Source organism: Vidua macroura, chromosome 5 (genome assembly GCF_024509145.1).
Source record: "Vidua macroura isolate BioBank_ID:100142 chromosome 5, ASM2450914v1, whole genome shotgun sequence".
Taxonomy (NCBI): domain Eukaryota; kingdom Metazoa; phylum Chordata; class Aves; order Passeriformes; family Viduidae; genus Vidua; species Vidua macroura.
In genome coordinates this window covers 5,276,634-5,302,651 of record NC_071575.1, presented here as the reverse complement: position 1 = coordinate 5,302,651, position 26,018 = coordinate 5,276,634, and the positions used below count along the sequence as shown (strand labels likewise).

Below are 26,018 nucleotides of genomic sequence, written 5' to 3'. Positions count from 1 at the left end.
AGGCAATTAGCAAAAACTAACGTCTCTGTTCTCTGTTTTTCAGATCGAAATGCTAGAACACAAATACGGCGGCCACCTGGTGTCTCGCAGGGCAGCTTGTACCATCCAGACCGCATTCCGGCAGTACCAGCTCAGCAAGAACTTTGAGAAGATCCGCAACTCCCTGCTGGAGAGCCGCATGCCACGCCGCATCTCCCTGAGGAAAGTCCGCGTCCAGAACTCGGAGAGCTTCTCCGCGGAGAAAGCCCTGGTGGAGGGGTACAACTTCGTAGGCATCCCACTGGTGAGGTCCCCATCCTTGCCAGCCACTATCAGTGGGGCGCTAACTGAGCTGGAGGACTCCTTCACAGAACAAGTTCAGTCCCTGGCGAAATCCATCGATGATGCCCTGAGCACCTGGAGCCTAAAGACCATGTGCTCCCTGCAAGATGGGGGCTCGTACCAGATCAGGGAGACCTTCAGTGCTAGCTCCATGCAGCCAAACCAAGACTTAGAGGCTGAGCTACAGGATCAGGAGAAGGAGGAAGGTCTCCTGCCAGATACTCTACCGAAGAGCAGCAGCACTCTCATGATGGCTTTTCGAGATGTCACCGTTCAGATCGACAACAAGAACATCTCTGTCTCATCATCTACCTCGGTGTCCATGGCAAACTGTCTCAGCAGCAGCAACCAGGCTGGGCTCTCTCCAGCTACCAAGGCTGAAGAAAGCCCAGGAGAAGGGGAGGGAGAAGCCAGTGAACTACTGTCTGCCCCAGAGAGCTTACCTGAGAACAGCCTCACTTCCACTGAGGTGGATGTCAGTACTAATGGCACAGGGGACAGCAGTGCTGAGCCGGATCAGATGGCGATGCAGAAGCTCCAGTTTGATGCAAGCAATGAGGCGGGACAAAGCAAAGGCCTGGAGTCTGAGAATGCAGACAACTCAGAGCAGCTGAGCAGCAGCAGCACCTCCACCTCAGCCAAGTCAGCCTCTGAGGTGTCCTCAAAAGAAGCCCTGCAGGCCATGATCCTCAGTCTCCCGAGGTACCACTGCGAGAACCCAGCCAGCTGCAAGTCCCCCACACTTTCCACAGACACCATGAGGAAACGCCTTTACCGCATTGGACTGAACCTCTTTAATATGTAAGTGACTCTTCCTCTATTTCCCAGCCAGTGTTATTCCTCACAGGAACAGATGATGGCAGGCTCTTGGTCTAGATCCATCTCCAGGGAAGCTTGTTCGTATTCAAGGGCATGACCATCTGGGTATGCAGTGCACAACACAGGTTGGCTTCCCAGAAGCCCTTTCCCTAAATTCTCCCCAGTACTATCCTTCTCTTCTGCCTAACAGAGGAACAAGCCCATGAGTAGTGCCCATGCTCTCACAATTCACTGAACCTTCAGTTCCAGTTGCTGTCCATTTGGCATCCACCAGCCGAGCCTGGGATCACTCTGCTCCACTCTGTTGCAAAGGAACAAACATAGCTAGGACTGTAAATCCAGCCCTGGTTACTTAACATGGGGCAATTCCAAGTAAAGAGAGGGAGAGACAGAGGTAGAGCTGAGCTTAGCTAGCCCAGTATGAGTCATAATGATAAAATTACATCTCTGGCTGTCATTTTCCTTCAGATACCTGGGTAGATTTTCACCTGACAGACCAGGTATAGTCACCTGTCTCTCATATATCTGAGTTTGATATCCTATGAGAAGGCTGTAGATGTGAAAGCAAAAGCAGAGCAAAGGGTACCATCAGAAGAGGTTAACTCACAGGGTCACACATAGATAGGCAGAAAGCAGCCTTAAGATTTAGATTTGCTCATTGCCTTTTGATGAGACTTCTCTCATCTAAGCAAGCCACTAGAAGTACTGGGTTTTGCTTCATCATCACGCTCTCATATCTCTGTCTTTGTTTCCATTTGAGTCCCCTAATAATGAGGATGTAATGTACCCATACTAGGAGAACGTTTTTCCACACGTTAGCGTGGGCATTTTAGTCAAAGCAAGGACTGATCATTATGCAGTCCTAGACAGAAGTTTTTCATAGACAATGGGGCAATGCACAGTATTTATATATGTGTACCATGGAGGCTGTGGCCTCCAGGAGGCAAAGATCAAGAAGAGATGTTTTTAGGGTCAGTCTCAGAGCACATGCAGAAGTGAAGTGATGTTAGGTCAGACAGATTTGGGACTCTTACAGAACTGAGAGGGACGTATTTCCAGTTCTGAGTACAGGTTGGAGGACAGGAGTGAGGAAAATAACTTGTTAGCTCTGGGGAATTATGTCTTTTTTCAATCTTTGAGCAGTATCTGGGGGACATGTGGCTTCCCTTGTGGCTTCTTATCCAAGGGGCTGGGATGACCATTAATCTTTCTGCAGTTATTTGTTTGTTGCTTTCCCTGTCTATTTCCAGGAAGAAGCAATTTTACTATTGTGGGGTTTGGGATGTGGGCACTGATCCATAGGACATGGAGCTGAGGCTGTGTGTGCATGTGTGCACATCCTTTTTCCTGGCTGGCTTTCCCTGGAGCAGGAGCTGAAAGGCTACAGTTTCTAGTGGAAACTGCCACAGTCTCTCTGGCCTTGCCTTGCATTTTTGGAAGGTTGGAGCAGGCCTCTGGAAACACATCGATGCAGTGGCACTTTCCCCATCCCTGCTGCATCGTGAGGGGGTGAAATCCCTGGAATGGCGAGTGCTTCATTATGCAGCACTGCTGTAATAGCTCAGTGTGTGTGGGCAGCTGGCTGCGTGGGCAGAGGGAAAGACAGCAGGACGTGAGGAATCCCGCAGCATTTGCTGGCTCTGCTTAGCACCCCTGCAACACCAAAAATGAATAGCAGGGACCAGGCTCAGGAGAGAGAGGAGTAGGATTGTCTGCTGCACCTCTGGGTAAAAGCTGCATGCTGCACTACATGGGATACATCTGCACGTGTTCAGTGGCAGATGCTGTATTGCTATCAGGATTTTGTGCAGAACAAATTGAATCCTAGGAAAAACTGATGAAAGGCTGCTGTTAGTGAAAGAGTTTTTGACTTATAGTCTAGGCAGTGCAGGAGGGCTGTCACAGCTGGACTGTTTTATCCTGCATCCTTTGATGGCATGGTGTGTACCATCTCTACTGAAACCTTCACATCCATGGTAGTGTGTGCATTTTTTCTGACCATGTTAAACTCTCAACTCCTCTGGAGTGGATCCAAAGTCATTCCAGTGATTTTGGAGTCACACGGGTGTAACTGAGTTCATCCTCGTGTTGTGAATGCCATACTGTCCCCTGCCAAGTACCAAAGTGTGCAGGTGGATGTGCATTTTATGAATCTCTGGTGCTTAGTTTGACTTGTGTCCCAACCTTATCACTTTTGCACTTAGCAGGGAACTTTACCTGTACTCTTCAGCGCTGAACCAATAGGTCTGTGTGATAATAAAGAAGGTGCATTGTTGCTTTTCCCTGAAGAAGGCCCGGGGTTTTCAGTATCAAATCTTGCATCTCTCCTATTTATAAATTTAATGGGCTGATTGTTCTTGCAGCCCTCTCCCCAACAATGCCACACTGCCCAGGATATTTTCTTTTGACATTACAGAGTAAGCAGAACTATTTCAAGCCCATCTACTTTTTACATGTCCATGAGGCCCCTGTAAGGAGCAGGCCATTCTGCTGAATGCAGCTCCCCTTATAACTAGACATATGTTGCTCACCCACATACTTCACCACCTGACAATGTCACAGTCTGTGCCTATGCATATCATGCATTCACGTGCTCTGAAATCTCATCCTATTCTTTCCTCACCCCAGGAAACTGCCTGAGCAAACTCTCTCCTTGAGCCTTGACAAAGAACCCTGAATTTGGGTTAATGATGGAAGTATGACATCATTTAATGAAGTCACCCTCTTACCTCTCTCCACTCACCAGCTCAGAGAACCAAAGAAATGTGGCAATCTTCCTGCCATTGCAGTGATTCACCTCAGCACAGTGCACCATGACAGAGACCCTTCAGTGGGGCAGACTGAAATATAGGAGGAAAACTTCCTGCACAATCCACACATACTCTTTGTTCTTGTCGGCGCTGTGAGACAGGCACCACATAGGCTCACAGCCACTCTTGGGATACACAGGGGCTTATAAAGCAGGACAGAAAGATGGGGACAGATGTTTTATCAGGGCCTCTGGCAATAGAACCTGGGGTCATGCTGTTAAACTGAAGGAGGGCCAGTTTAGATTAGATGTAAGGAAGAAGATTTTTACAATGAAGATGGTGAAACACTGGTACAGGTTGCCCAGAGAGGTGGTGGATGCCTCATCCCTGGAGATATACACAGGTTGGAAGGTTCTCTGAGCAACCTGATCTAGTTGAAAATGTCCCCACTCACTGCAGGAGGGTTGGAGGAGCTGGCCTTTAAAGGTCACTCCCAACCCAAACCACTCTGCTTCTGTAAGAGCCGTGTGTGCAGGCACAGACACTGGCACATTAAGAAGCAGAAAATCACTCCCACAGCCAGGCAATCAGGCCCACTCAGCACCAGACCTGTTCTCAGAGAGATGCTCACAGCCATAGAGAGAGAAAAGCCCTCTGTCTGGGAGCTGCACGCTGCTCCCTCCCTTCTTCTGACAAAGCATTCTCTGGGTGCCTTCTCACACACAAAGATTTTTGCCTGAGGGCACGAATCAATAGAGATGGGAAGAAAAACACAGCAAAGGGTGGGGGAAGTAGAGAAGAGATAAACAAATCTGAGTATGGGATTTCTGTTCAGGCAGCCAACATCAAGCTCAGGTGAGGAAGGTAAAAATGTATCACTCTACAATGAACGTTGAAAATGTATGAAAAACAAAATTATTTGTTTAACAGAAATAGTGTCCGCTTGTGGTTATGCCCCTTGGAGCCTTGAGCCTCGTTTGCCCATAGACCATGGCAGCAATGTCTCCTAAGTTTCTTCACAGAGGGAAGAGCCTCTGACTCTGGAGCAGATGGATGGCAGAAGAGGCACTAATGAGGCGTGGTACAATGCAGTAGGATTCGTTGTGGCAGTGGGATGCCACTTGTGATTACCATGTGACAGCAGGTGCTGCAAGTGACACAGCACTTGCTGTGTCAAAAATGACATCTTTTTGTCCTCAGCAGCAGCTAGGGGGGCACACAGCAAGTCATTTTCCTAACCCAAATCCCGTTCCTGACACACACGTGAAGGCATAGGAGCCCAGCACATACCAAGGGCTGTATTGATGCAAGCCATGGGGTGAGCCAGAGGCAACAATGCCTCCAAGAGCTCATGCAAACTCACCATGTCTCTGTCCTTCCCTTCCAGAAACCCAGACAAAGGGATCCAGTTCCTGATCTCCCGAGGCTTCATCCCAGACACCCCCATTGGGGTGGCACACTTTCTGCTGCAGCGGAAGGGCCTCAGCCGCCAGATGATTGGGGAATTCCTGGGCAACAGCAAGAAGCAGTTCAACAGGGATGTTCTGGAGTAAGTGTGGAAATCTCTTCCCCTCCTCCCTCCACTCTAAAGGAGTTGCCAGCCCACTCTGCCCCTGGCTGCACCAGCAAGCACCCCATGCCCCTTTGCCACCATTCTTTAGGAACTCCACCATTGCCAGTCCCTATCTGGCATCCCTCAACACATTTCTCAGCTATGTGTGTCACCCTTCATATCATCAGTTCTTTCATTTCAATCCTTCCTCAGGAGGCCTGCGTTCAGCTAGCAGGAGCTCAGCACTGTCAGGTGGTAGAACAAGTGATGCTGGCAGGTTTGGGGGCTGGGAAACTCTTTGGCTGACGTCTCATCCCATCCATATAAAGTACCCCTGATGCCTTCTGGGAAGTGCTAAGAGAGACAGAGGAGGAAAAATATCTGCTTCTTGCTGTGAGATGAGCAGAGAGAAGTGAATGCTGGCTACATACTCAGTTCTCTTTCTGTCCACGTTGGAAATTAGTGGCCCTTTGAGTTTGTCCAACTGCATTACGTGGACAATTACAAGGTCCTGTTTGTGGTGATGAGTCCTGCATATGAAAACATGCTACTAAGGGCTTGTCATTGCCACAGCAGCCATGGAGCACTGAGGAACATCCCCACTCCAAAATCTCCAACAAGCTGAGCTGCCCCTTTTCAGAACAAAATCTGTTTCCTTACTGCTTCTGTTCAGTAACAATCTGCTTTTGCTGGATTGTTACCTTCAGTTCTCTCACTGTGAGCCTCTCCTGGTCACAAGCCATGCATCTCTCAGCCTGCACATCTCTCCTCTTTCAAGTCAAGTTCATTCAGAGACCCATTTCAAGGTATGACCAGCACTCAGCTGCATCTTTCTTTTATTATGCAGAAGCACAGCTCTTAGTGAGAGCTGTCTTTCCATTAAGCTGGAAGTCCTTTGCACTTGGTCTTTTATTACATTCTCCCATTCTCCAAAATGTTCTCTATTTTCCCTTGAATTTTGCAGTGGTTTCTCTTGAACCAAACCATAAAGAAGCTCCAAATCCCATCCACATACCACTTCTACTCCAGAGAAAGACTCCAGGGGATGCCAAAGTTCAAGACCCAAATCTAGGCCTAAATTTTAAAATTAATTCCAGCTGCAATTGCTGCTTCTTATTGCTGCAGGTACCTACCTGACCTTTGGGCCATCTCTTTTTTTTAATATACTGTAGAAGTATTGGTTTGTCCAGCAACAAGACACATGTGCTGTCCAGTCTCTTCACGCTGAGAACTACAATTAAAAGTAATTGCCTCTTTTTCTCCAGTAAGCATTTTTTGGGCTGCTTGCCCTCACAGATAATCTGCTCAAATTCAAACCTAGCCTCTGCACGCACATGGAAATATTGCAACAACAATAGGCTGACACTTCCTTGTAATCATAAATTTGGCATCATCCCTGCAAATGACCATGTTCCTCTGCCTCACATGGGACTACAAACTCAGTGTCAGCAGCTCCTGGGAACAGTGCCTATTGCAAAGCCTGGTGTCAGCCTCCCAGCCTCAGTGCCCAGGAGCTGCTACACTGGGGTTGCCTGTCTTGTTTCTGCATGAGGCATGGGGGCCATTGGAGCAGGTGGCCCTACTCCATCATGCTCATTACTCAAAGCTTCCACTGCCCCTCTCATGGTAACACTCCAAATATTCAGTGAAGGAGTCACCTTGCCCATCCTATTAACATCTGCATAAAACAAGGCTCAAAGATGGGGACTGAGATACTGGGGCTGTGTGTACATGGATACGTCTTGGGCAGGGACTGTGTGTACTTGAGCATGTATCAAACAACTGGGTCTGAGTTCAGGGTTCAAACCTGTGTCTGATCTCGCCAGGCAACAGATTATATGCTTGCACTAACAATCTGTGCTGCCACCCCCTCTTCACAATAAATGCCTGATTCGTCTTCTGTAAAGGCAAAGATAAAAGTGGACTTAAAATATATGTAGAATATTCTAAAACGGGAAGAAAAAAATATGCACATTCAGCTGCTTGTAGCTGTGTCATTTGAAGGTACTTTCTTCCTGTGCCAGTTCTGAGCTTGGGGGTATGCTTGAGCATAGTTGGTGGGTTTTGCAAGCAAAATTTTCATCAGCTGCTTATGAGAGCTGGATCAGCAATGGCTGCACACCCAGCAGTGTGCCATGAATGGAAATAAGGCATTGAAAGGAGAAATCATGGCCCAGAATTATAATCCTGGATATTTTTCCTGTCCATGCTGCAGGAAAAAGAGGGCTGGCAGTGTAGTGTAGTGTGCTGGCATTTCCAGCGCACTGTATCTAAGGGCTGGTCACAACTTACGAGCTGTTTCTATGGGAGCAAGAGGCAGATCAAAGACCTTTTGGCATTTTAGAACTGTCTAAGACCTTGTCTGGTTCTCATTCCCCATCAACCTCCCATCAAACTAGCTCAGAAACACTGACACAGGTCGGGAGAATAGACTCTGCAAGGGCTGTCTTGCTGTCCCCACATCCACCCACACTTAGTAATGTTAAGGTACATGGTATTCCCTGGAGAGCATGCAGCAGACAGGAGCGTTCATACAGTAGCTTTTGCATGATTTGCCCAAGACCAGAGTCATTTTTGTGGCCCAAATGGGCAGAAGAAGAACAGGCACTTAGTCCTGCTGAGGTCAAATGCCCAGGCCATGAGCAGGCAGTAGTGCTTGGACAGGCTCTGATCACCTGCAGTGAGGAAGCCTGTATGCAGGCAGAGATGTCTGTGCTCTTTCATATCCCAAAACTGACCCTGGAGCCTCCTCTACCTCCCAAAAGCAATTTCAATTATTGATGCTACTTGCTGTGTTAGTTTAGCTTTTGCTTGATGTGAAAACTTATGTTGCAATTGTGTGTTGTAAGCAATGTTTCTATTGCATCCAGGTTGAATTAACTCAGGCACATGAATAAATAATAGGACAGCTTTTGAAACATCTGCAAAAGTGTCAGCCTCCCTTGTGCATTTGGAGGCAGGGAAGAGCTGCCCAGGTTACAAACTCCAGACTCAGCTGTGATGTCCAGACATAAGTCTGTACTCTGCAGAGTTCTCTTAGCTTCTGCAGATATTGAAGCTGTGCTGGCTGACAGAGAACCCCGTTCCTGCTGTCAAACAGCAGAGCTCAGGAGTGCAGAGTGGCATTTGGCACTGTGAAAATGATCCCCCTTTACTGTCACCAGTAAAGTAAAACTCCAGAGAACTGCTATGCTGGTTGCAAAGCCTTTTATGTAAAAGGGAAGGGGTTTAGGTGAGGTAAGCATTTTATGAGGATTGAGCACTTTGGTGTGTTATTTTGCCTTCCCACACCTTCATGCCCAGCGCCTAAATGCCCTGAAATTATAGTCTCACTTCCATCTTCCTGCTCTTACCTTTCAACCTTTAACTGATTTTCTTGGAACTCAAAAAAGGTGTCTGGATAATTCACAAGTAGTTCTACATGCTAGCCAGAGGAACAACAGAGAGAGCAGGAGATTTTCAACAGTTTCTGACTATGATTGACACACACGCATTGATAACACTGAACCACTCAGGTCTGTCTCTTTAGGAAGATGCAGTATGTAATTTTCTTGTATAGAAAAGACTTCAGTCTTTAAAACTAGGATTTATCTCACTTGTTGTTGGCCACCACCAAGTTTAGTGTCTTCTAGAAATTTATTAATTCCTTTTGTCAATGGAGAGACAGCGGGCCCTCAAGAGTATTGTTTTTCTCAGTGTGCTAGTTTAGTCTGGATGTGCAGCTTTTAGGCATTTTGTGTTGCAGGGCATAAATCCCACTTTTAACCTATTTTAAGCATCTCACAAAATAGCCATTCACAGTGATCAGCATCCAGAAGAATCTAAGAAGATCCAGTAAGATCCAAGAATCTCCTTCTACTGGCTGTCCTGCAGCCAGCAAGAGGGAGTCACTGGAAACCTGCCCCAGGGTTTCAGTATCTACCAGTCCCAGGGAATACAGATGGAGAGAAGTACCCTGACCCATTAAAGGACCTATGTGGTACTGAGCAGTTTTAATCAAATCTATTTGTCAAATACTGCAGAAAAATAATTCTGTTTCTTTGAAAATTCAGGCCCAAGGCATTAACACATAGTTTTAATATAAGACACATCATCATTCTTGCACCCTTTCTTCATTCTGTGTTTATTTTTTTGCTTTTGTTCTCCTTTCTTCATACTTTCCTTCACTTTAGTCCATTCTTCGCCTCCACCTGTTCCTGACTCAGGAATTACTTCCATTCATAGTTCATTCATGAACAAGATAATATGAGTGATTTCATGAATGGAGTCAGCTGTGCTGGTACTGGATGGTTTGTGTTCAGCTTGTGGGATTTGGAAGTGCAGATGTGGCTGTCCTGGTGCACTTGTTGTCAGAGGAGAAATGGGCAGAGAATCCAGCAGAGGTGACATTGTGTTGAGTTGGGGTCTGGTTGGTCTTAAGAGTAGAAGTTGCTGTTGGAGACACTCTCCCTGGGGTTGAGCAGGTCTCCTGTCTGTCAAGGCTGTGTTGTCTTCTCTCTCTGTCATGGAAAGTCAGGGAGATAAAAGCTGCTCTCGGTACATGCAGAGCTGGGAGCCCAGCAAAAGGACTGCCTCTCAGAGAAGAATTAGGTTCCTCTTGGACAGACAGAATGGACTTGTCAGGTTAACCTAAACTAGCCTTCCTTCCCCTTATTACTGAGGATGCTACAGAGGATCAGCAGGGGACTTCCATCACAGGAAGGTTTGAGCAGGAGCAATAGATAAGGACGTGATGGAAACAGGACAGCGGGAAGAACGTGTTAGGCAGTTCTGACTTCCAGCTGCAAGCAAGGCTGTAGCACACACCAAATGTGAGGAAGAACAGCCTTCCCATGCCAGGCCTATACAGGCTGAATGTGCAGCTTGAGTCTGCCTAGTGCCCAGGGAAACTCAGGAAGGAGTAGATTCCCAAGTAGCCATGTGAGCTACCAACAGCCATGGGAGGGTGAGTAGGCATGACAGCCTGGGGAAAAAATAGGCAATACACCAATCCTGTAGCATTCTCCAGAAAGGGAAGACTAGTGTGGGCTGTGGTCCACACTTGGAGACACTGTCCTTCCCAAGAGGGTGGGGAGGGCAGGATTGGGACACACACCTGTGCCCACTGGTGCATGGAATCAGGGAGTCCTGCTAACTTTTCTTTCTGTTCAGTTCTCACATGCAGGGCAGTCTCCTTCCAGGGAGCTGAGCTCTTCTACAATTCACCCAAATCCTGATTCACCTTCAGAAAGCTTGTAGAATCAGGGAGGCTGAGAAAAGGGATGGTTTTCATTAATATCTTTGTGCCTTGTGATTTTAAACTTTCCACCTGGCTGCCTCCCCCCTTGCTCCCTCCCTGAGTGGAGGCTGCAGGTTCATTACAGATGCTTTTAGTTGCATCCCAGCTCCTGCTGCATTGTCACCTGAGCGGAAAAGCTGGAAAATAGGTCATTACACTTGGGTGAGCAGATCCCAGCCCCACATGATACAGCTGCTTCCTGTCTTCACTGAACCCTTTTGCCACAGACTCTTTTGCCATGCTTAGCCCTGTGCTAAATCCTCGCAGCTCTTCTGCCATTATGTCCACATAGTTTTAGGGGGATCTTTTCCCTGTAGCCTAGGAGACTACAACAGAGACAACAGCTAGGAGCCCACTCTTTGGTCCTGGAACCTGGTGTGGAATTCTCTGCCTGTTGTTGTGAGGTGCCTCAGTGCAGATCAAACTCCTTATGTACACAGGTGGCCCAAGAGTCCTCAACCCCCACCCCCTTGTTCATGAGGCAGGGAGCCAGCATTCTTCCTGCTCACTCCAACAACATGATCCAAGTATCCAGTCATATCCCTGCAGATAGTGGACTAAATGAACCTCTGGATGCACTGTGAGTTCAATTTGTGTGGCTTGTTGTAAGTTCCTGGGCAGGAAGGAGTTGAAACTGTGTCCCTGTATCATCATCTCTGAAGCCTCCTGGAACAGGCATCTCAGAGGTGTCCAGCTGTTTGTGGGAGAATGAACTCAGCACTGGTTTCGGCATGTGCACATAAGTTTTTGATTTATTCCTTGGATGCAGAGAGCCACCCACTCTCATATCCTTTGTCAGCTTCCATGGTCTCTAGCTTGGAAAGAAAAGACCTCCTTGGTCTGGTTTCATGAAGAAAAGCTGCATTTCAGGGGATGTCTGGCACAGTTACCAGAGTGCATTTGGAAAGTTAATGCGAGTCTGTGCAGGAATCTGAAGTCAGGGAAGGCTGCAAAACTTCCAGCTGTCTAGAAGAGGAGGAGGAACATGGCAGACCCATAGCACAAGGCTGTTTGGTTCTTTGAATGGACTTTGCTGTGTCAAATTTGCACACAAAAGTAACAGACAAGTCTGATCCATCTTTCTTTCTGCCTGTCTAACAGCAGAAATAGCAGCTTGGTACCTGATGGCTCCTCTAGGAGCTGTTCTTCATACCTTTGGCACAGGATTTGTCAGATAAATCAAATCCAAGCACAGGCTGACTTTGCTCGAATCAAACATTCTTCCTAACCTGTCCTTTCTGCCTGGTCAACTTTTCTTAGTAAGAAGAACAGGGGACACTGTTCTTTGGACTGAGAGACAAATGGAAGAGACTCACAGGAGTTAGAATTTACAAAGTAAACCTGCATCAGTCAGTCTGTGAGAGAAACTCTCACAGGAGCATCCAAGCATAACTCAAGTAGCAATGCCTGTTTGAGCTTGAAAAGAGCCATGAACAGCTGCCTTGTCCTACTTGTCCTAATGAAGGCTCAATGCTTTCTGTACTAAGGGCATTGACTTGAGATTTGTACACAAAGGGGAGAATATTTTAGGGCAGCCTGTGTGGAGGGGGGAAGACTGATCAAAGAGGGAAGGAGTAAGCAAAAGATAGAGGATTTAATGCTGGTGGACTGGGGCTACTAGGGTGACCTGGGCCATGCAACGACTCAGTGTTCACATGTCTGGAAGCAGACAATAGCAGCAAAATCACCCTGGTCAGTGCTGAGAAATGCTTGCTCACTGGAAAGGATTAAAAAGTAATAACAAAAGCCCAAGTGCAGAGGTGGTTGCAGCTGTGAACACAGTAATGACTAACAAGAGGAAAACTTTTTACTATCAATGATAAATTCCAAGAAGCAGAATGCCTTGATGTTAACCCAAGGGACTGAGTAGAAGTATGAGAAAAATAAAAATAAAAGAGGAAAGATGCAGTGAAGGAAGTTTTTCTTATTGCCAAGTGTTTCTGCAGTCCACACTCTTGGACAGATAAAAAAATATTTCATAGAAGATTTCCTATGAGACCAGTTCACAGAATCACAGAATCACAGAATAATGAGGCTGGAAGAGACCTCCAAGATCATCCAGTCCAACCTATGCCCTAACACCTCAACTAGACTATAGCACCAAGTGCCACGTCCAGTCTTTTTTTAAACACATCCAGAGATGGTGATTCTACCACCTCCCTGGGAAGACAATTCCAATACTTTATTATTCTTTTGGTGAAAAATTTCTTCCTAATATCCAACCTGTACCTTCCCTGATGGAGCTTGAAGCTGTGTCCTCTTGTTCTGTCAGTTGCTGCCGGATGGAAGAGACCGACCCCACCTGTCTGCAGCCCCTTTGATTCTCTTCCCTTGCTCCCTATTGGTTTCTGAATTTCAATTATATGGACTTTATGCAGAAAAAGAGGTCACAATTCCTAGCTGAGGTTGTAACAAGTCCAACCTCAGAAGATACAAAGCACTTTATGTCCAGTCAGAGCTCTTGGTACGTTATTCCGTGGGTGCCACCCCAGTTAAATGATGATAACTCCTGAATCAATAAGGCAATGGAGGAATGCAGAGACGTTTCTGAGCATTTGAACTCTGTCTCTCACCCATTTAAGGAACTGTGCAACAGATTTTTTTTATTCTAGCAAGGCTGGAATAAAAATTGTGGCAGTCAACAGCTTAGTTCACAAACCACTTTCCAGCAACCCACAGCTAAGTGCAGCACTTAGAAGTGACCAACAGACACACCCCCAGTTTATCTCAGAAAGGAAGAAACTGGTAACAGCATATCCCTTTATTAGTAGAGGTTTCTTTGGCAAAATTTTTAGATAATCCTAGGAAACAGAAGGATCCAGAAGAGAGCTAATCCCCTCCCCCTCTTTTTTTCCCTATACCACTCCTCATAAAATCCCAGACAACCTGTCTTGGGGAAAATTGCCTCCCTAATAACCTTCCTTAAATTTGGGATCAGTTTATCCTTTACCACATGACAAAACAACCCAAACACAATACAAAGAATTAAATAAAGTGGCTAAGGGGCTAATAGAAGTAGCATCCAAGATAAAAAGCAGCAGAAAATATGAAGTTCTTGAATTTTTAATGCACTTCTAATGTCAAGGTGGTCCCATTAGCAAATTAGTAACTTCTTATTTAAGGAAGGTGAGATTTTGGCACCTATAATTTTCTTCATCTGTCAGACAGTATTTCAGTTTCGAAAATTTATTTTTGGGAAAGAATAATGACAAAGTCAGTGGAAAATAGAGTAATTCAATGCCTGTCTTTGTTAGAAAAACTCGTTTTCTAGACAGGGGACATGCAGAACATAAATCTAGACTTCAGCAAAGCTTTGGACATGAGAAATTTTTTGTTGAGAGTGGAGGAGAGAGAAATTAGCAGAGGAATCATAAACAGGGGAGCAAATTGGCTGATACAGACATTAGTGCCTACCTACTCTGCTGAAATGGGAAGTTGGGCCTAAGGGACATTATGAACAGGGGTTTCTTTTGATTAATGCTTGCAGTAATGACCTGAGCACAAAAGGTAGGAATATGCTAACAGAATGTGCTGAAGCCACATGAGAAAGGTGGTGTTGTTACAAGTGACTGAAATATCATGCAGTAAGAATAAGAACAAGTAGATTATTTGACTAATACAGAGAGCAAGTACTGTAGTGGTAGGTTTTGGAGACTAACAACAGAGCTTTTATAAGATGAGAATGCTTTAGTGGGAAATAAGAGAGGTATCTTGGGGTATTCTTGGGGTATCTAAATTGGCCATGAATTTCCAGTGGGCAGTGAATCATGCCGAAATGCAAAGTAACACCAGATGAGCAGGTAATGTTACATGTTATTTCCATACAACAGCTCCCATTTCCTATTTTCTCTGAGCTGATTCTGGTCCTGTTGATATTGATACAGGTGTCTAAATAGCTATGTGAGTGTAGATGTCCATATATCTATATAGATGCAGGTAAGTGTCAATACATATATATATATATATATATATATATATATATACACCCATACTTTCTCTGTATATGCACATGTGAATGTATGTGCTGTCTGTGGTGTGATATATGTGATGGTGTATACATACACACACACACACACATATATATATAAATATATAGTAAAGCACAAGAATTGCTCACCAGCAGGAATGCAGGAATCACTTGAGTGAAATCACTGCCCATGGTAAGCAGGATCCAGGAAGCCATAGTGATGTCTCAGGGCCCCTCCCATGGGATTTCCCTTGGGGACTGGGCCTCAGTACCTCATGGACGAGCCTGCCTGGCATCATCTGCTGGAGGATGTTCTGATGAAGGCTGTGTTCCCCTCTCACAGCTGCGTGGTGGACGAGATGGACTTCTCAGGCATGGAGCTGGACGAAGCCCTGCGGAAATTCCAGGCCCACATCCGTGTGCAGGGCGAGGCGCAGAAGGTGGAGCGGCTCATCGAGGCTTTCAGGTAAGAGAAGGAGCCCTGCAGCCCCACTGCTGCAACCAGGGGAGGCAGGGAACACAACACACCCAAGGCAAAAAACCAGCAGTCATGGAGAGAATGCCCACAGACTTCCCTTCCAAAGAGGGGGATCAGGGAGTGGCACAGTCCTCTGTGCCACTGCTGAGCCACAGCTGTGGCCTTGTCAGATGTTCAGTGGCATGAAGGCTACCAGGGGCCAGAGTGAGGCCAGTCCTGATATGGCTTCCAGCAAGGGATTCCCTGTTCATTGGTGACTCACAGGAAGAGAAGCAGAGGGGTTTGCAGGGCTGCTCCGTTCTCCCTTGGTGCATCCAAAGGAATTCTTAGCAAGGCAGGCTGGAGCAGACACCTCCTGTATTACACTTATGTACTGACACACTCTGAGGAGTCCACTCCAGTCTCACTTGCTTTTTTGGTTCCTGAGGACAGGAAGGCTGAAGTTTCAGTGGCCCTACTTCAGCCATTGGTGGGGAAATTTGCCTTCAGAGAGCAGTGGGTTCCTTCTCTTATGTGTGAGAGGTGGAGTGAAAGGAATATGATCTGCTTGTGGTAAAGCCATTGCCAAGCTGGAGCAGAGGGCTCCTCCCATGTTCCATGTTAAGTGTGTGCATCCCTCCTGCTGCAGCCAGAGGTACTGCATGTGTAACCCAGATGTAGTCCAGCAGTTTCACAACCCGGACACCATCTTCATCTTGGCCTTTGCAATCATCCTCCTCAACACAGACATGTACAGCCCCAACATCAAGCCTGACAGGAAGATGATGCTGGAGGACTTCATTCGCAATCTGAGAGGTGAGGATTCTGCCTTGATTTTTCTTTTTTGTCCTCTTGCTTTTCTAAATTTTGCCTAGATGAAGGCAGGAAAAACCTGGTGGAACTGCCTTTCTCCAGGTCTTCTGCTGCTTGCCTGTGAGCCAGACATGGAAGGCCCTTTGAGATGCCTTCTAGGGTGCTGGGGAAGGGAAATTCTAATTAACTTTGTTTTCTGCAGAAAGCTGTCCAGCCTTCTCAGAAACCAATCATTTTCCTTTGAGAGATGGCTTCATCTTTTAAGATATCTCATTGCTTGGAAACAGTCCATTGTATTACATTTTCTTATTGTTCAGCTCCATCCTTCTTAGACCCTGCTGGGTTGTGCTAAACAAGCCCTACTTGCTGCTTTGAATAGATGAACACATTTTCCTTTTATTCAGGCTAAATCTTCCCCTTCTTAATTGCCTGCAATTACTTATAGTAACTGTAGGCGTGACAGAGTTCATGCATACATTACTTCTTTGCAATTTCTGATACATCAGTTCCCCAAATCAATTTTCTTCTAGTTTCAAGGTCAGTCCTTTCCGTCCTGGTAATGTCTTGTTAAAAGCACTTTTTCAGATGTGATCACAACATACTCATATATAGAGCTACCCCCTTGTTCTTATTTTCAGATCTACTAACTCAGCTCAGTATTGTTTGGCCTTTTTGACATAATGTCTAGACAAATTATTGTCTAATTTCCCAGCCATATTCATTCCTAGGTCATCCTAGGTCAGCCATTTTCCAAGTTCCTCTTACTGCACATCTGCAATTCATATAAAGCTCCCTCAAAGTTTTTCCAGCATAAATTCCCGTCTTTTCTAAGATTTTGCACTTTTCTGGGTTCTTTTGACTTGTTTCTTTGTCCTGATTGCTGTTCAGAAAGCGTCATCTCAGCCTCCCACACCTTCCACAATTTGTCACCTGGTTCAGACTGGTATAGTGTGACACTGAGGCCCTCTTTCAAGTTAATTCCACAGATACTGAATGAGTCTGCTACCTGCCATCACCGCCTTTAGTATTACAATTGATAGCACTAACAAAAGGGGGGGTTTAATGTTAACTTACACTTAGAGTTGCCTTAAAAACTGTCAGTTCACACCACAATTAATTAAATCAGAATGAAGGTCACTCACTTCCATTGTGCAACACACCACAACTCATTCGAGCAAGTGAATGTCACCCTACCACAGACAAGGAGAGAGAGTTCAATCCAGACTCACCTGCAGGCTAGCACCTTCAGCAGCCTGTGTTTGAAATGTTATTTGGGATACATTTGCAAGGATGTAGGTAAGGGAGCAGAACATCTCAATGCCTTTCCATTTCTCAGCAGGTCCTCACCTGCATAACTCAGGATAGTACATCTCAGACCAGGGAGCTGGAGGGAATGCAGAGGAAAATCAACATAAAATGACTGGAGGAATCCAGTTTGGAGGAAGGACTGGAAACTTGGTTTTCAGTGTTTGGCTCAGGGAAGGGTGAAAAAAAAAAACTTTTCTGCCAGGCTCTGAAGGGTCAGACAGCAAAGTATGGAGAATTATCTAAGGAGATGTAAAAGAGGAAAGGGGCAGGGTCAAGGCAGAGATACCACAAACAGAATAGCAGGGAAGTATTATTCCTAGGAGACAACACAGAAGGAAAATGGTGGAGGTCACCAAGCAGACAATGAGAGATGATGCTTGCATTGGCAGGAAGAGCTGCTGAATCCCATCATAGGCCTTCTCCACATCTAGCACTTCTGATGATACAAAATCAATGCAGGGGTTACTGCTGAGCGGCCCAAGATATATGAATGTGAAATTGTGGCTATAAAACCTTAGGGAACACATGGAAAGGAGCCACCATGCAGAGCAATGGAATAATGAAATCAACTGCATTGGCCTTAGAGATGTCAGTCTCTCCTGCTGATGCATTAGATGCATTAGAGAAACAAAAGAAGACAGCCTAAAGTGAAGTATTGCTTTTCCCCTTCAGCCTTCCCAGCACTGCACAGTGCAGAGGCAGTAGTGACCTGCCAGGGACCACTGGTTCTTCCCTTTTCTTTTCTCTCTGGCTGGCCTGCCCAACATTTTCTATGTTTGGCAGGGGTGGACGACGGTGCTGACATCCCTCGGGAGCTGGTGGTGGGGATCTATGAGAGGATCCAGCAGAAAGAGCTAAAATCTAATGAGGACCATGTAACTTACGTCACTAAAGTGGAGAAGTCCATAGTTGGAATGAAAACGGTGAGCACCCATAACCCTGCTGGTACCCACTCCCCCACCTCTCTCCCTGCCCTCTTTTCTGTGTTTTTCCTCTATGCCTTTCTTCTCTTATGTAATACCTTCCTTGCATGTCTCTACAAATGTACTCCTTTTTCTCCAAACTCTTTATTTTCTGCTATCTCATTATTTCCTAATTTTGAGGCATCTCCTTGGCCAGAGTTTACAGTATCTAGTGGTGTAATTGTTTGCCCATGAATTTTACTGCAGGTCCTGGCTGGCTCAGCTGATAGGTCTGCAGTGTTTCAAACTTTCAGGCCTTTTAAGGGTGTAGGAAGTGAAAGGCAAAGTGATAGAAAACAATTTTACCTGTCTGTCTCTAATGAGTTCCCTAAAAATTGCTGGGGTTAAGAGATCCCCAAAGTACAGACATCTTCTTTGGCAGTAACCAATCTGTAGAGCAAGAATATATATACTGTTTATCCAAAATAAAGCAGGATGATTTCTCAAAGCCCAGGAAACCTGCAGATGTCCAGTGGGGTGAGAGAGGATGAGCAGTGACCCAAGGATTGGAAGGCAGAGATAGGATGTGTGAGCAAGAAGGTTGCATTTAGCCTGCCCTCTGATTTACCCGGATCACAAAGGCTTTCTCTGTTACTGCACTAGCAGGAAAATTGATGGCAAGGAGCGGTGGTGAGGAGGTGATTTGTCTGGGCAGAGGGGGTGGAATTGTGTCACTGGCCAGGCTTGTGCAGTCTGAGGTTGGGGGAGACCCACAGTGGCCCCTCCTTCAGCCCCTGCATGCCCCTGTGTGCTCTCTGCAGGTCCTGTCGGTGCCCCACCGCCGGCTGGTGTGCTGCAGCCGCCTGTTTGAAGTGACCGATGTGAACAAAGTGCAGAAGCAGGCAGCTCACCAAAGGGAAGTCTTCCTCTTCAATGACCTGCTGGTGGTGAGTGTGCTTTGGCAATTAGGCACCGCAGTAATAAAACCTGCCCTGGTTTCTGTAAGGAAATCTGAAACCAGTCCACAACATCCATTTTCCCTCTGTTCTAAGGACAGCTCCCAGTTCATCAACATTGTAAGACACAGCTCTGGACCCTTCACTGTTAAAAACCTACTAAATCTGTAACTCCAGTAAACCCTTGAAAAAAAAAACTGTCACATCCCACAGCCATCCAAGCAATGTTAGTGCTCTCTCTCATGCCTTTGCCAGCAGGGAGGTTCATTTCATGAAAGGGAGGTTCATTTCTTTGTCTGTTTGTACTACAGTAGACAGAGCCCTCTCATGCCCTTTAAATCTTTTATGCCAGACACTTTAAAATCACTGCCTCCTAAAGGATGTAGCAGACTAGATAGTACTTATCAGACCCCCAAATATGTAGAGTGTTTTTGAAAGTGTCCTGCCCCAGCAATGGAATTATGCAGGTACAGGAGAGCAGAGTTATGCTGAGACTGGAAGAAGGCCAAACAAAATGGAAGTTTGCTGAATTTAATGGTGAAGTAAAACTGTGGTGGCAGTAGATGCAAGGCTAAACCCAAACCCTTTTGCAGAAGGAGAGGATAAGAGAGCTTTACCCAGCTATTCCTCTGCAGCCATTTGCACAGTTATCAAGCAGGGGAGAGGGTCTGCTCCTTGCTATCCCTCTACTCCATGGGATAAGCCAGATCCACAAGAACTAGTGCTGAGGTACAAGGGCAGCACAGCATTCTCATACACTCTTGCTCCCAGCTCTAAGGTATTTATGACAGGCTTCCCTTTGCCTTTTGATCTGTTCCTTGGTGAAAAGAATTACCCTTTCAAAGTCAACATGTGGTAATCAAGCACCTCTGGGAGAGAGCTGAGTGAGCCCAGGGAGATGCCTGCAGGATTCCAGAAGTGTTGTTACAAGTGCAGCATTCCAGGCAGCTCTCCAGCAAAGAGCTAGTAATTCAGCAAACATTGCTCCCATGTACACTTAACAGAGCTTTTTTGCTTTGAGCAGTTTGCATTGTTCTTGCCTCGCTGTTCCCCAGCACCAATGATGCTTCTCTCTCTCCAACAGATCCTCAAGCTTTGCCCGAAGAAGAAAAGCTCCTCAACATACACATTTTGCAAGTCAGTCGGCCTGCTAGGGATGCAGTTCCATCTCTTTGAGAATGAGTGTAAGTCCACTGCTCCTGGGTTTCCTGGAGGGGTTTGGCAGGGAAAAGGAGAAGGAGGGAGGGGCATGTGTGAGTTTGCATTAGGAGAGAGATTCTGTCAGAGTTAAAAGTGGAGGAGAGAAAACTGAGACTTGTGCCAAGGAGATGACTCTTTAGGTACACTGTGATGAGAAGAAGCTCCTGGTACTCCTCCTAGGTCTGAGCATCTGCAGAAGGGCCTCACTGAAGGATCTGGCTTGTTATGGTGGCAGGGACAACACCAGTGGTGAAGACTGAGGGAAACAATCCCCATATACATCCTACTGAGCTCCCTGAAGCCAACTGTTGGTGCAGAATCTTGTTGACAGAGCTGCTGCTGCCAGCTTTAGCCCCTCTCCCCTCATGCCCAAAGTCACACTGCTGCCGTTGATGCTGACAGAGTGCTGCTGCCCCCTCCCTGCACAGTGCCATGCTGTGCTGAGAGCTTCCCAAGGCAGAGGCAGAGCCCTTGGAACAGTACCCAGCAAAGCATGGCGGGAGGCCAGCCCTAGTCAGCCTGACCTTGATGGTCTGGGAATAGAGCCATGATGTGTCATGACTGGGGCTGCTTGTGCCGTGCAGGAGTTCCAGAAACAGGCAGGCTTCCTGCTGGCACAGGCAGAGGAGCAGCACAGCAGTCCCAGGCAAGCCTGGCTGATGCCCCTGGGATCAGGGACACAATCCCCTGTGATCACAATGCTCTCCAGTGTGAGCACATGGAGAATATGCTGCAAGGAAGGCAAAATGTAGCAGCACTGTGGCTATACTAAGTTTTTTCTATCCCTCCTCTACTCTTCTGGCAGCATGAGTCACTCTCCCAACACCCTGCTCTGCAGCATGCAGAGGCTCCCACGTCCCTGGGAACTAAAAGGCCATTCATACCTGAGCATCCCCAGGAGGCACCATCAGAGCTGGAATCAGCTTTCAGGGGTACCACGACTATCCTGGGAGTGCCCAAATCTTCTGGCAAAGGTGCCCTGTTGTGTATCCCCTGCAGAGACAGTAAAATAAATGTCACCAAGATCTTGTGATCTGAACAGATGAGAGAGACACAAGGTGGGAAAAGAGCTTGGCAGGCAAACAGGGGGAGCAGAGGGCTGGCTGAAAATAACAGGTGAGGACTTGGCTTGTTTGGGAAAGACTGATAAAGGAAGGCTAATAAAGGAAGGCTGCCCATGGAAGGCAGGCAGATGTAGGAGCACTGGAGGAGAACTGAAAGCAGGACAGGGGAAGACAGAAATTAAATGTAGAGGAATGTGAAAGAAAAGAAGGAAAGGGATTGAAACCACCAGCCATCGAGCAAATGATAGAGGAAGTCTAGTCAAAAGTGTGGCAAGTTCTCTGCATTCTCATGTTCTCCTGATTCTGTTGGCTGAATCTCCAGTCATCACCTCCCTGCACACAAACCTGATCTTCAAAACATAAGGCCTTTTACTGTTTATTTTCAGTCTCTGGGCATGGCCTTTCATTTACATTCCTGTGTGTTTTATTTGTGAGGAGTACTAAGCAGAGACCTACAAATACACATCTTTCCCTTTACCATTCTCTCTGCAGAGTGCAATGAGCTCCCCACCCACACTGTGCCAATACCCCTCCTGTGTTCTCTGCAGATGAAAGGAGAGACTGGGGACAAGTCCTGCCACTATGAATGCAATGGCTCTGAGCCCAGAAGACAACCTCTCCTGCTGCATCTCCCACAGGAGAAGAAGTGTCATTGGCTTCATAAACACTGTTTACTCTTCCACAGATTGAGAAAGGCTTTACAGTCTTACCTCTGTGCTCACGTTGCTAGGCCCAGTGCTGCACTAGAAATAACTAAGAGCTAGAGTTCTCTGGTTTTGGCAGCACTGTGCTGCTGGTGACACTTGCCTTGCTGCTGCAGCTTGGTCCTTCTGTTCTCTTGGAGGGCTGCCGTGCTGCAGCTTCCCACAGTTGGCAGTGTGACAAACTCTGGGTGTCCAATTCCACTGGAGTCATGCTGAAAACTCTCTGTCCTTCAGATGTACCAAAACAACCAACTACTCCATCAAGAATGCCTAACACCTCTTTATTTTGTTGCCACATCTTTTTTCAGATTACCCCCATGGCATTACACTGGTGACTCCAGTTTCAGGCTCAGAGAAAAAACAGGTACTACACTTCTGTGCTCTGGGTGCTGAGGAAATGCAGAAGTTTGTGGAAGACCTGAAAGAGTCAATAGCAGAAGTGACAGAACTGGAACAGATACGAATTGAATGTAAGGGTCTCTCATACAATTCACACTCCAATGCCATCACACTGCATGTGACTACAAAAGGCAAAAAGGATAAAGGAAGTCTTCTTCAGGAACAGGGGCAAAGAGGATGAGCAGCACAAGTCTGCACAGGATGTTCCTGGGTTCACTGATAGGATGAAAAAGCACTCTGTGACCACTGGCCAGCAGGAAAAATTGAAGGACTTAACTACTTACAATGCTTATGAAACAGGGAGTGAGACACAGCAGCCTGGAACAGGGAAGCTTAAAATGTCACACCCAGAAGATTCTTTTCTGTCCCATACTCCTTTGACTATGCAAATATGACCTGTAAATAGCTGTACCTTTAACAGAGCTGTCCTGAGGGCAAGCAGTCTGTCACTCCATAGCCTTATACACACAACATGTCCATGTAGCCTTTCCATGTACAGACTGATGAGCCAAAATAGCTCAGCTGCAGTGGTCCCCATCTGTGCAGCACTAGCCAATCCTGTATAAATGTAGGTCATATGTAGAAGGTCCTATAGAGACACCTAAGTTTCTTCACATATCGAATCCTCTCCAGTTTCTGTTTTTTCTTGGCTGTTCCTCTCTCCCTTCTTAACACTCACTTGTTATTTCCTTGCATTAATTCTCCTTGCTGACTTCCCATTTTATTCCTTCAATATGCTTGCAACCTTCCTTCCATCCCTCCCCTAATTTATTTCCATATGTTTATTTTGCAGGGGAACTGGAGAAACAGCAAGGGACAAAGAATCTCTCCTTAAGGACCAATGGAGCCCAGATGGAACTGCAGTCTAAGCAAGGCTCTCCAACAGGTAAGAGGGCACCCAGCACCCAACTTTTTTTTTGGTCTAGAATTGCTGCCTTTGCAAATGTGTTCTCACTGGTTTCTGTGAGAATAACTGCAAAAAAAAAGTGCTCAGTTTTGTATCCTTTAGCCTTGGCCTAATAGTGGAAATAAGAGAGCATATAAGTTCTGCAAACACCCTAGGAAAACCCTTGAAGTCTCATTACCCAGTCTGTAGCTGTAAGACCTGGTAAAGAGCTGTTACTGATAGAGCATGGGTAACTTCTGAAGAGCCTGGCCCAATTTTCTTCCCTAAACTGATAAAACTTACCCCACTAAGCAGCTAACAGGTTGCAAGAGGGTCTGGATTGGCCTTGCACTTCTCCCTTTAACTCTCCAGTCCACAGTATGAGGGCCAGCTCTTGACTAGAGGGGCAGATCTCATGAGTGAGATATTTTGTTTTATTTCAAAGGCAAGAAGGATTTGGGGGAGAAGGTCTCGGACAGCACAGTGGAGGTAAGTAGAGTGCAGAGCAGCTGAGGTAAGTAATTCTCTCTCACTTCAGCACTTCTCACATTCTCTGTTGTTTCTTTTCTCAGGTTTTAATCAATGCCTCCCCAGCCAGACTGACAATTTTACCAATTTCCAGAGATACAATTAAAAGTTACTGCTAGGACGGGTAATACAACTTTCAAATCCAAACTAAACTTCAAAGCATTTTCAATCCGTTTCTATAACTGTAACATCCTTCATGGACCAAGCTCCCAAACGCTGTAGACTAACCCACCCCACTGCTTCTGGGGAGACTGAAAACCCCACTAAGGACTTCCCTGACATGCTAACTCCATGCAGCATCACATGCAAATTCCCCACAGCCCAGCTTTCCTGCACTATCTCTGCAGCTCTGTCTCTCCATCCCCCTGAAGGGGATTAAGCATGGCCTTTGTACACCAGACTTTCCTTAGAGCTTCACCTTCCTAGGTAGGGAGCTTGGCTGTCCTGTGTACATCTATCTTTGCAGGAATGTCTAGCATCCAGTTGCTTGCCTGTTTCTTCACATATACCCATACTCTCACTGCCTGTGAGGAAACAGGAAAATGAAATCTTCACACTGAAAATCTTATCAGCTACTTCCTACTCTCTCTTGTCTGAAAGATCTCCATTGTCCTGAACCTTCCCTTTTCCAGGGTAGTTCTTTCCCCTCTTGTCAACATATATTTACTTAAAGAATTCAGCTTCTCTGTGGGGAGTAGGTGCTGCTTCTTTTCCCTGGAGAGCACCCTATTTCGCTGCAGATACCCCTTCCTGGGAAAGGTGCCTCTGCCAGCCAGTTTCCTATTCCTGTTGGGAGAAGTGTCTCCCTGTGTAGAATGGCTTCCATGTATCCTAATGTCATTGGCACTTCGTGGCCCAGCAACCAGCTTTTCCTGTGGGATGTTCCATCACCTGAATAAATATTGACACAATATTATGTCCTGCTGTGCGGTGAGTCTGAGCAACCTCCATGTCTGGATAGGGACAGACAGCTCATCCTTGTTCCAGCATGGTGGGGAGCTTGGTCACTTCACAGCTTCTCCTTCCCAGTTGCTGGTGCAGCTGCTGACTCTGCCAGACCCTCAGGGCAGCCCCACTGTCCCACCTGTGCCCCTGCCTGGCTGGAAGTGCCACGCCAACCTGCGAGCACTTGTTTCCTACCCAGGGCTTGTCACTTGACTGACATTCTGTTTTACACCAGCAATTTAGCTCTGGTTTGGGCCTCCGTCAGCCCATGTCCTTGCCAGGAGGAACTATAACCTTATCCATCATTTGAGAAGCATTATTTCCCTGCTGCACTTCTCCTGCTAGGGACCTCCTGTCCAGGCCAGCTCATCCTTTTCAGACTGGTCTCAGTGAGCTCCCCTATTTGATTCCATTATAAGCATCTCGATGTGGAAACCCTCATGACCTCCTGCTTCCCTACCTGCTTTCAGCTGACCAAGTATTACTCTGCCAGTAGAGGAGCATTTCCATTTCTCTGAGATTATCTAATCTGCTGCCATTTCATCATGAATTTCTTTTATCATTGTATGAGCTAGAGGGGCATTTTTTGTTTCTTTTCTTTTTTTTTGAAAATCATTTCCTTTCACTGACAAACCATCAAATGGATCAGAGGGAGCTGCCTTATGCTAGACTGTGTCAGGTTTCTGCTTTTTCCTTTGTAAACAGATTAGCCAGTCCTGTGGTGTACCTTCCTACTTAGAAAGGCAGGGAACTGGGAAAGGCTTGAGTTTCTCTGTCACTCTCTATCTCAGATTCAGCTGCTGTCATTTTGCTGAAATGTACAGCCTCGATTATCTGAAACCTTGTGGTCTGGTCCCCCTCTCCTTTTTGCTGGTGGGGACAAAGTCATGACCTCGAGGTCTGTTCATTTCCATGAGAACTCACGGACACTTCCACTCTTAGAATTGATTTGTGTTCCCTGTGCTGTTTGGATAATCAAAGTTGCACTGCATTCGGGAACGCCGGCTCTGCTGTCTTTGATGTGATGTAAAGGACAGGAACACTTAGGCTGGATGTGGACAATGGGGCTGTTGAGGGGGACTGTGCAGCCAGGGTCGTACCTGCTCTGGTTTTTTGAGGGAGGGAGGGTTGAACGCATGTGAGGTCGTCTGGTGGTGGGGGTTCAGGGC

At 46.5% G+C, this 26,018-nt stretch overlaps 1 protein-coding gene and 1 long non-coding RNA gene across 6 annotated transcripts in view; one reads left to right on the top strand and one right to left on the bottom strand.

Annotated features, from left to right (window-relative positions):
• IQSEC3 (IQ motif and Sec7 domain ArfGEF 3) overlaps nucleotides 1-26,018 on the top strand; it is a 99,181-nt gene that overhangs the window by 68,015 nt on the left and 5,148 nt on the right. For 2 of the 5 annotated variants that reach the window (XM_053976942.1, XM_053976940.1), the window contains exons 4-14: nucleotides 44-1,122; nucleotides 5,278-5,439; nucleotides 15,031-15,153; nucleotides 15,794-15,960; nucleotides 18,049-18,188; nucleotides 18,989-19,114; nucleotides 20,208-20,307; nucleotides 22,400-22,561; nucleotides 23,284-23,376; nucleotides 23,822-23,865; nucleotides 23,949-24,028. In XM_053976942.1, the coding sequence (XP_053832917.1) occupies nucleotides 44-1,122; nucleotides 5,278-5,439; nucleotides 15,031-15,153; nucleotides 15,794-15,960; nucleotides 18,049-18,188; nucleotides 18,989-19,114; nucleotides 20,208-20,307; nucleotides 22,400-22,561; nucleotides 23,284-23,376; nucleotides 23,822-23,865; nucleotides 23,949-24,023 (2,271 nt within the window). In that variant the 3' untranslated portion in view covers nucleotides 24,024-24,028. The remainder of the gene's footprint in view (nucleotides 1-43; nucleotides 1,123-5,277; nucleotides 5,440-15,030; nucleotides 15,154-15,793; nucleotides 15,961-18,048; nucleotides 18,189-18,988; nucleotides 19,115-20,207; nucleotides 20,308-22,399; nucleotides 22,562-23,283; nucleotides 23,377-23,821; nucleotides 23,866-23,948; nucleotides 24,029-26,018) is intronic. The other 3 variants (XM_053976938.1, XM_053976943.1, XM_053976939.1) reach the window with 2 other exon arrangements.
• On the bottom strand, nucleotides 9,555-10,949 carry LOC128807005 (uncharacterized). The gene is made up of 3 exons (XR_008437017.1): nucleotides 10,845-10,949; nucleotides 10,538-10,691; nucleotides 9,555-9,941 (listed from the first exon to the last, which is right to left on the bottom strand). It is a non-coding gene; the product is annotated as an uncharacterized LOC128807005 (long non-coding RNA).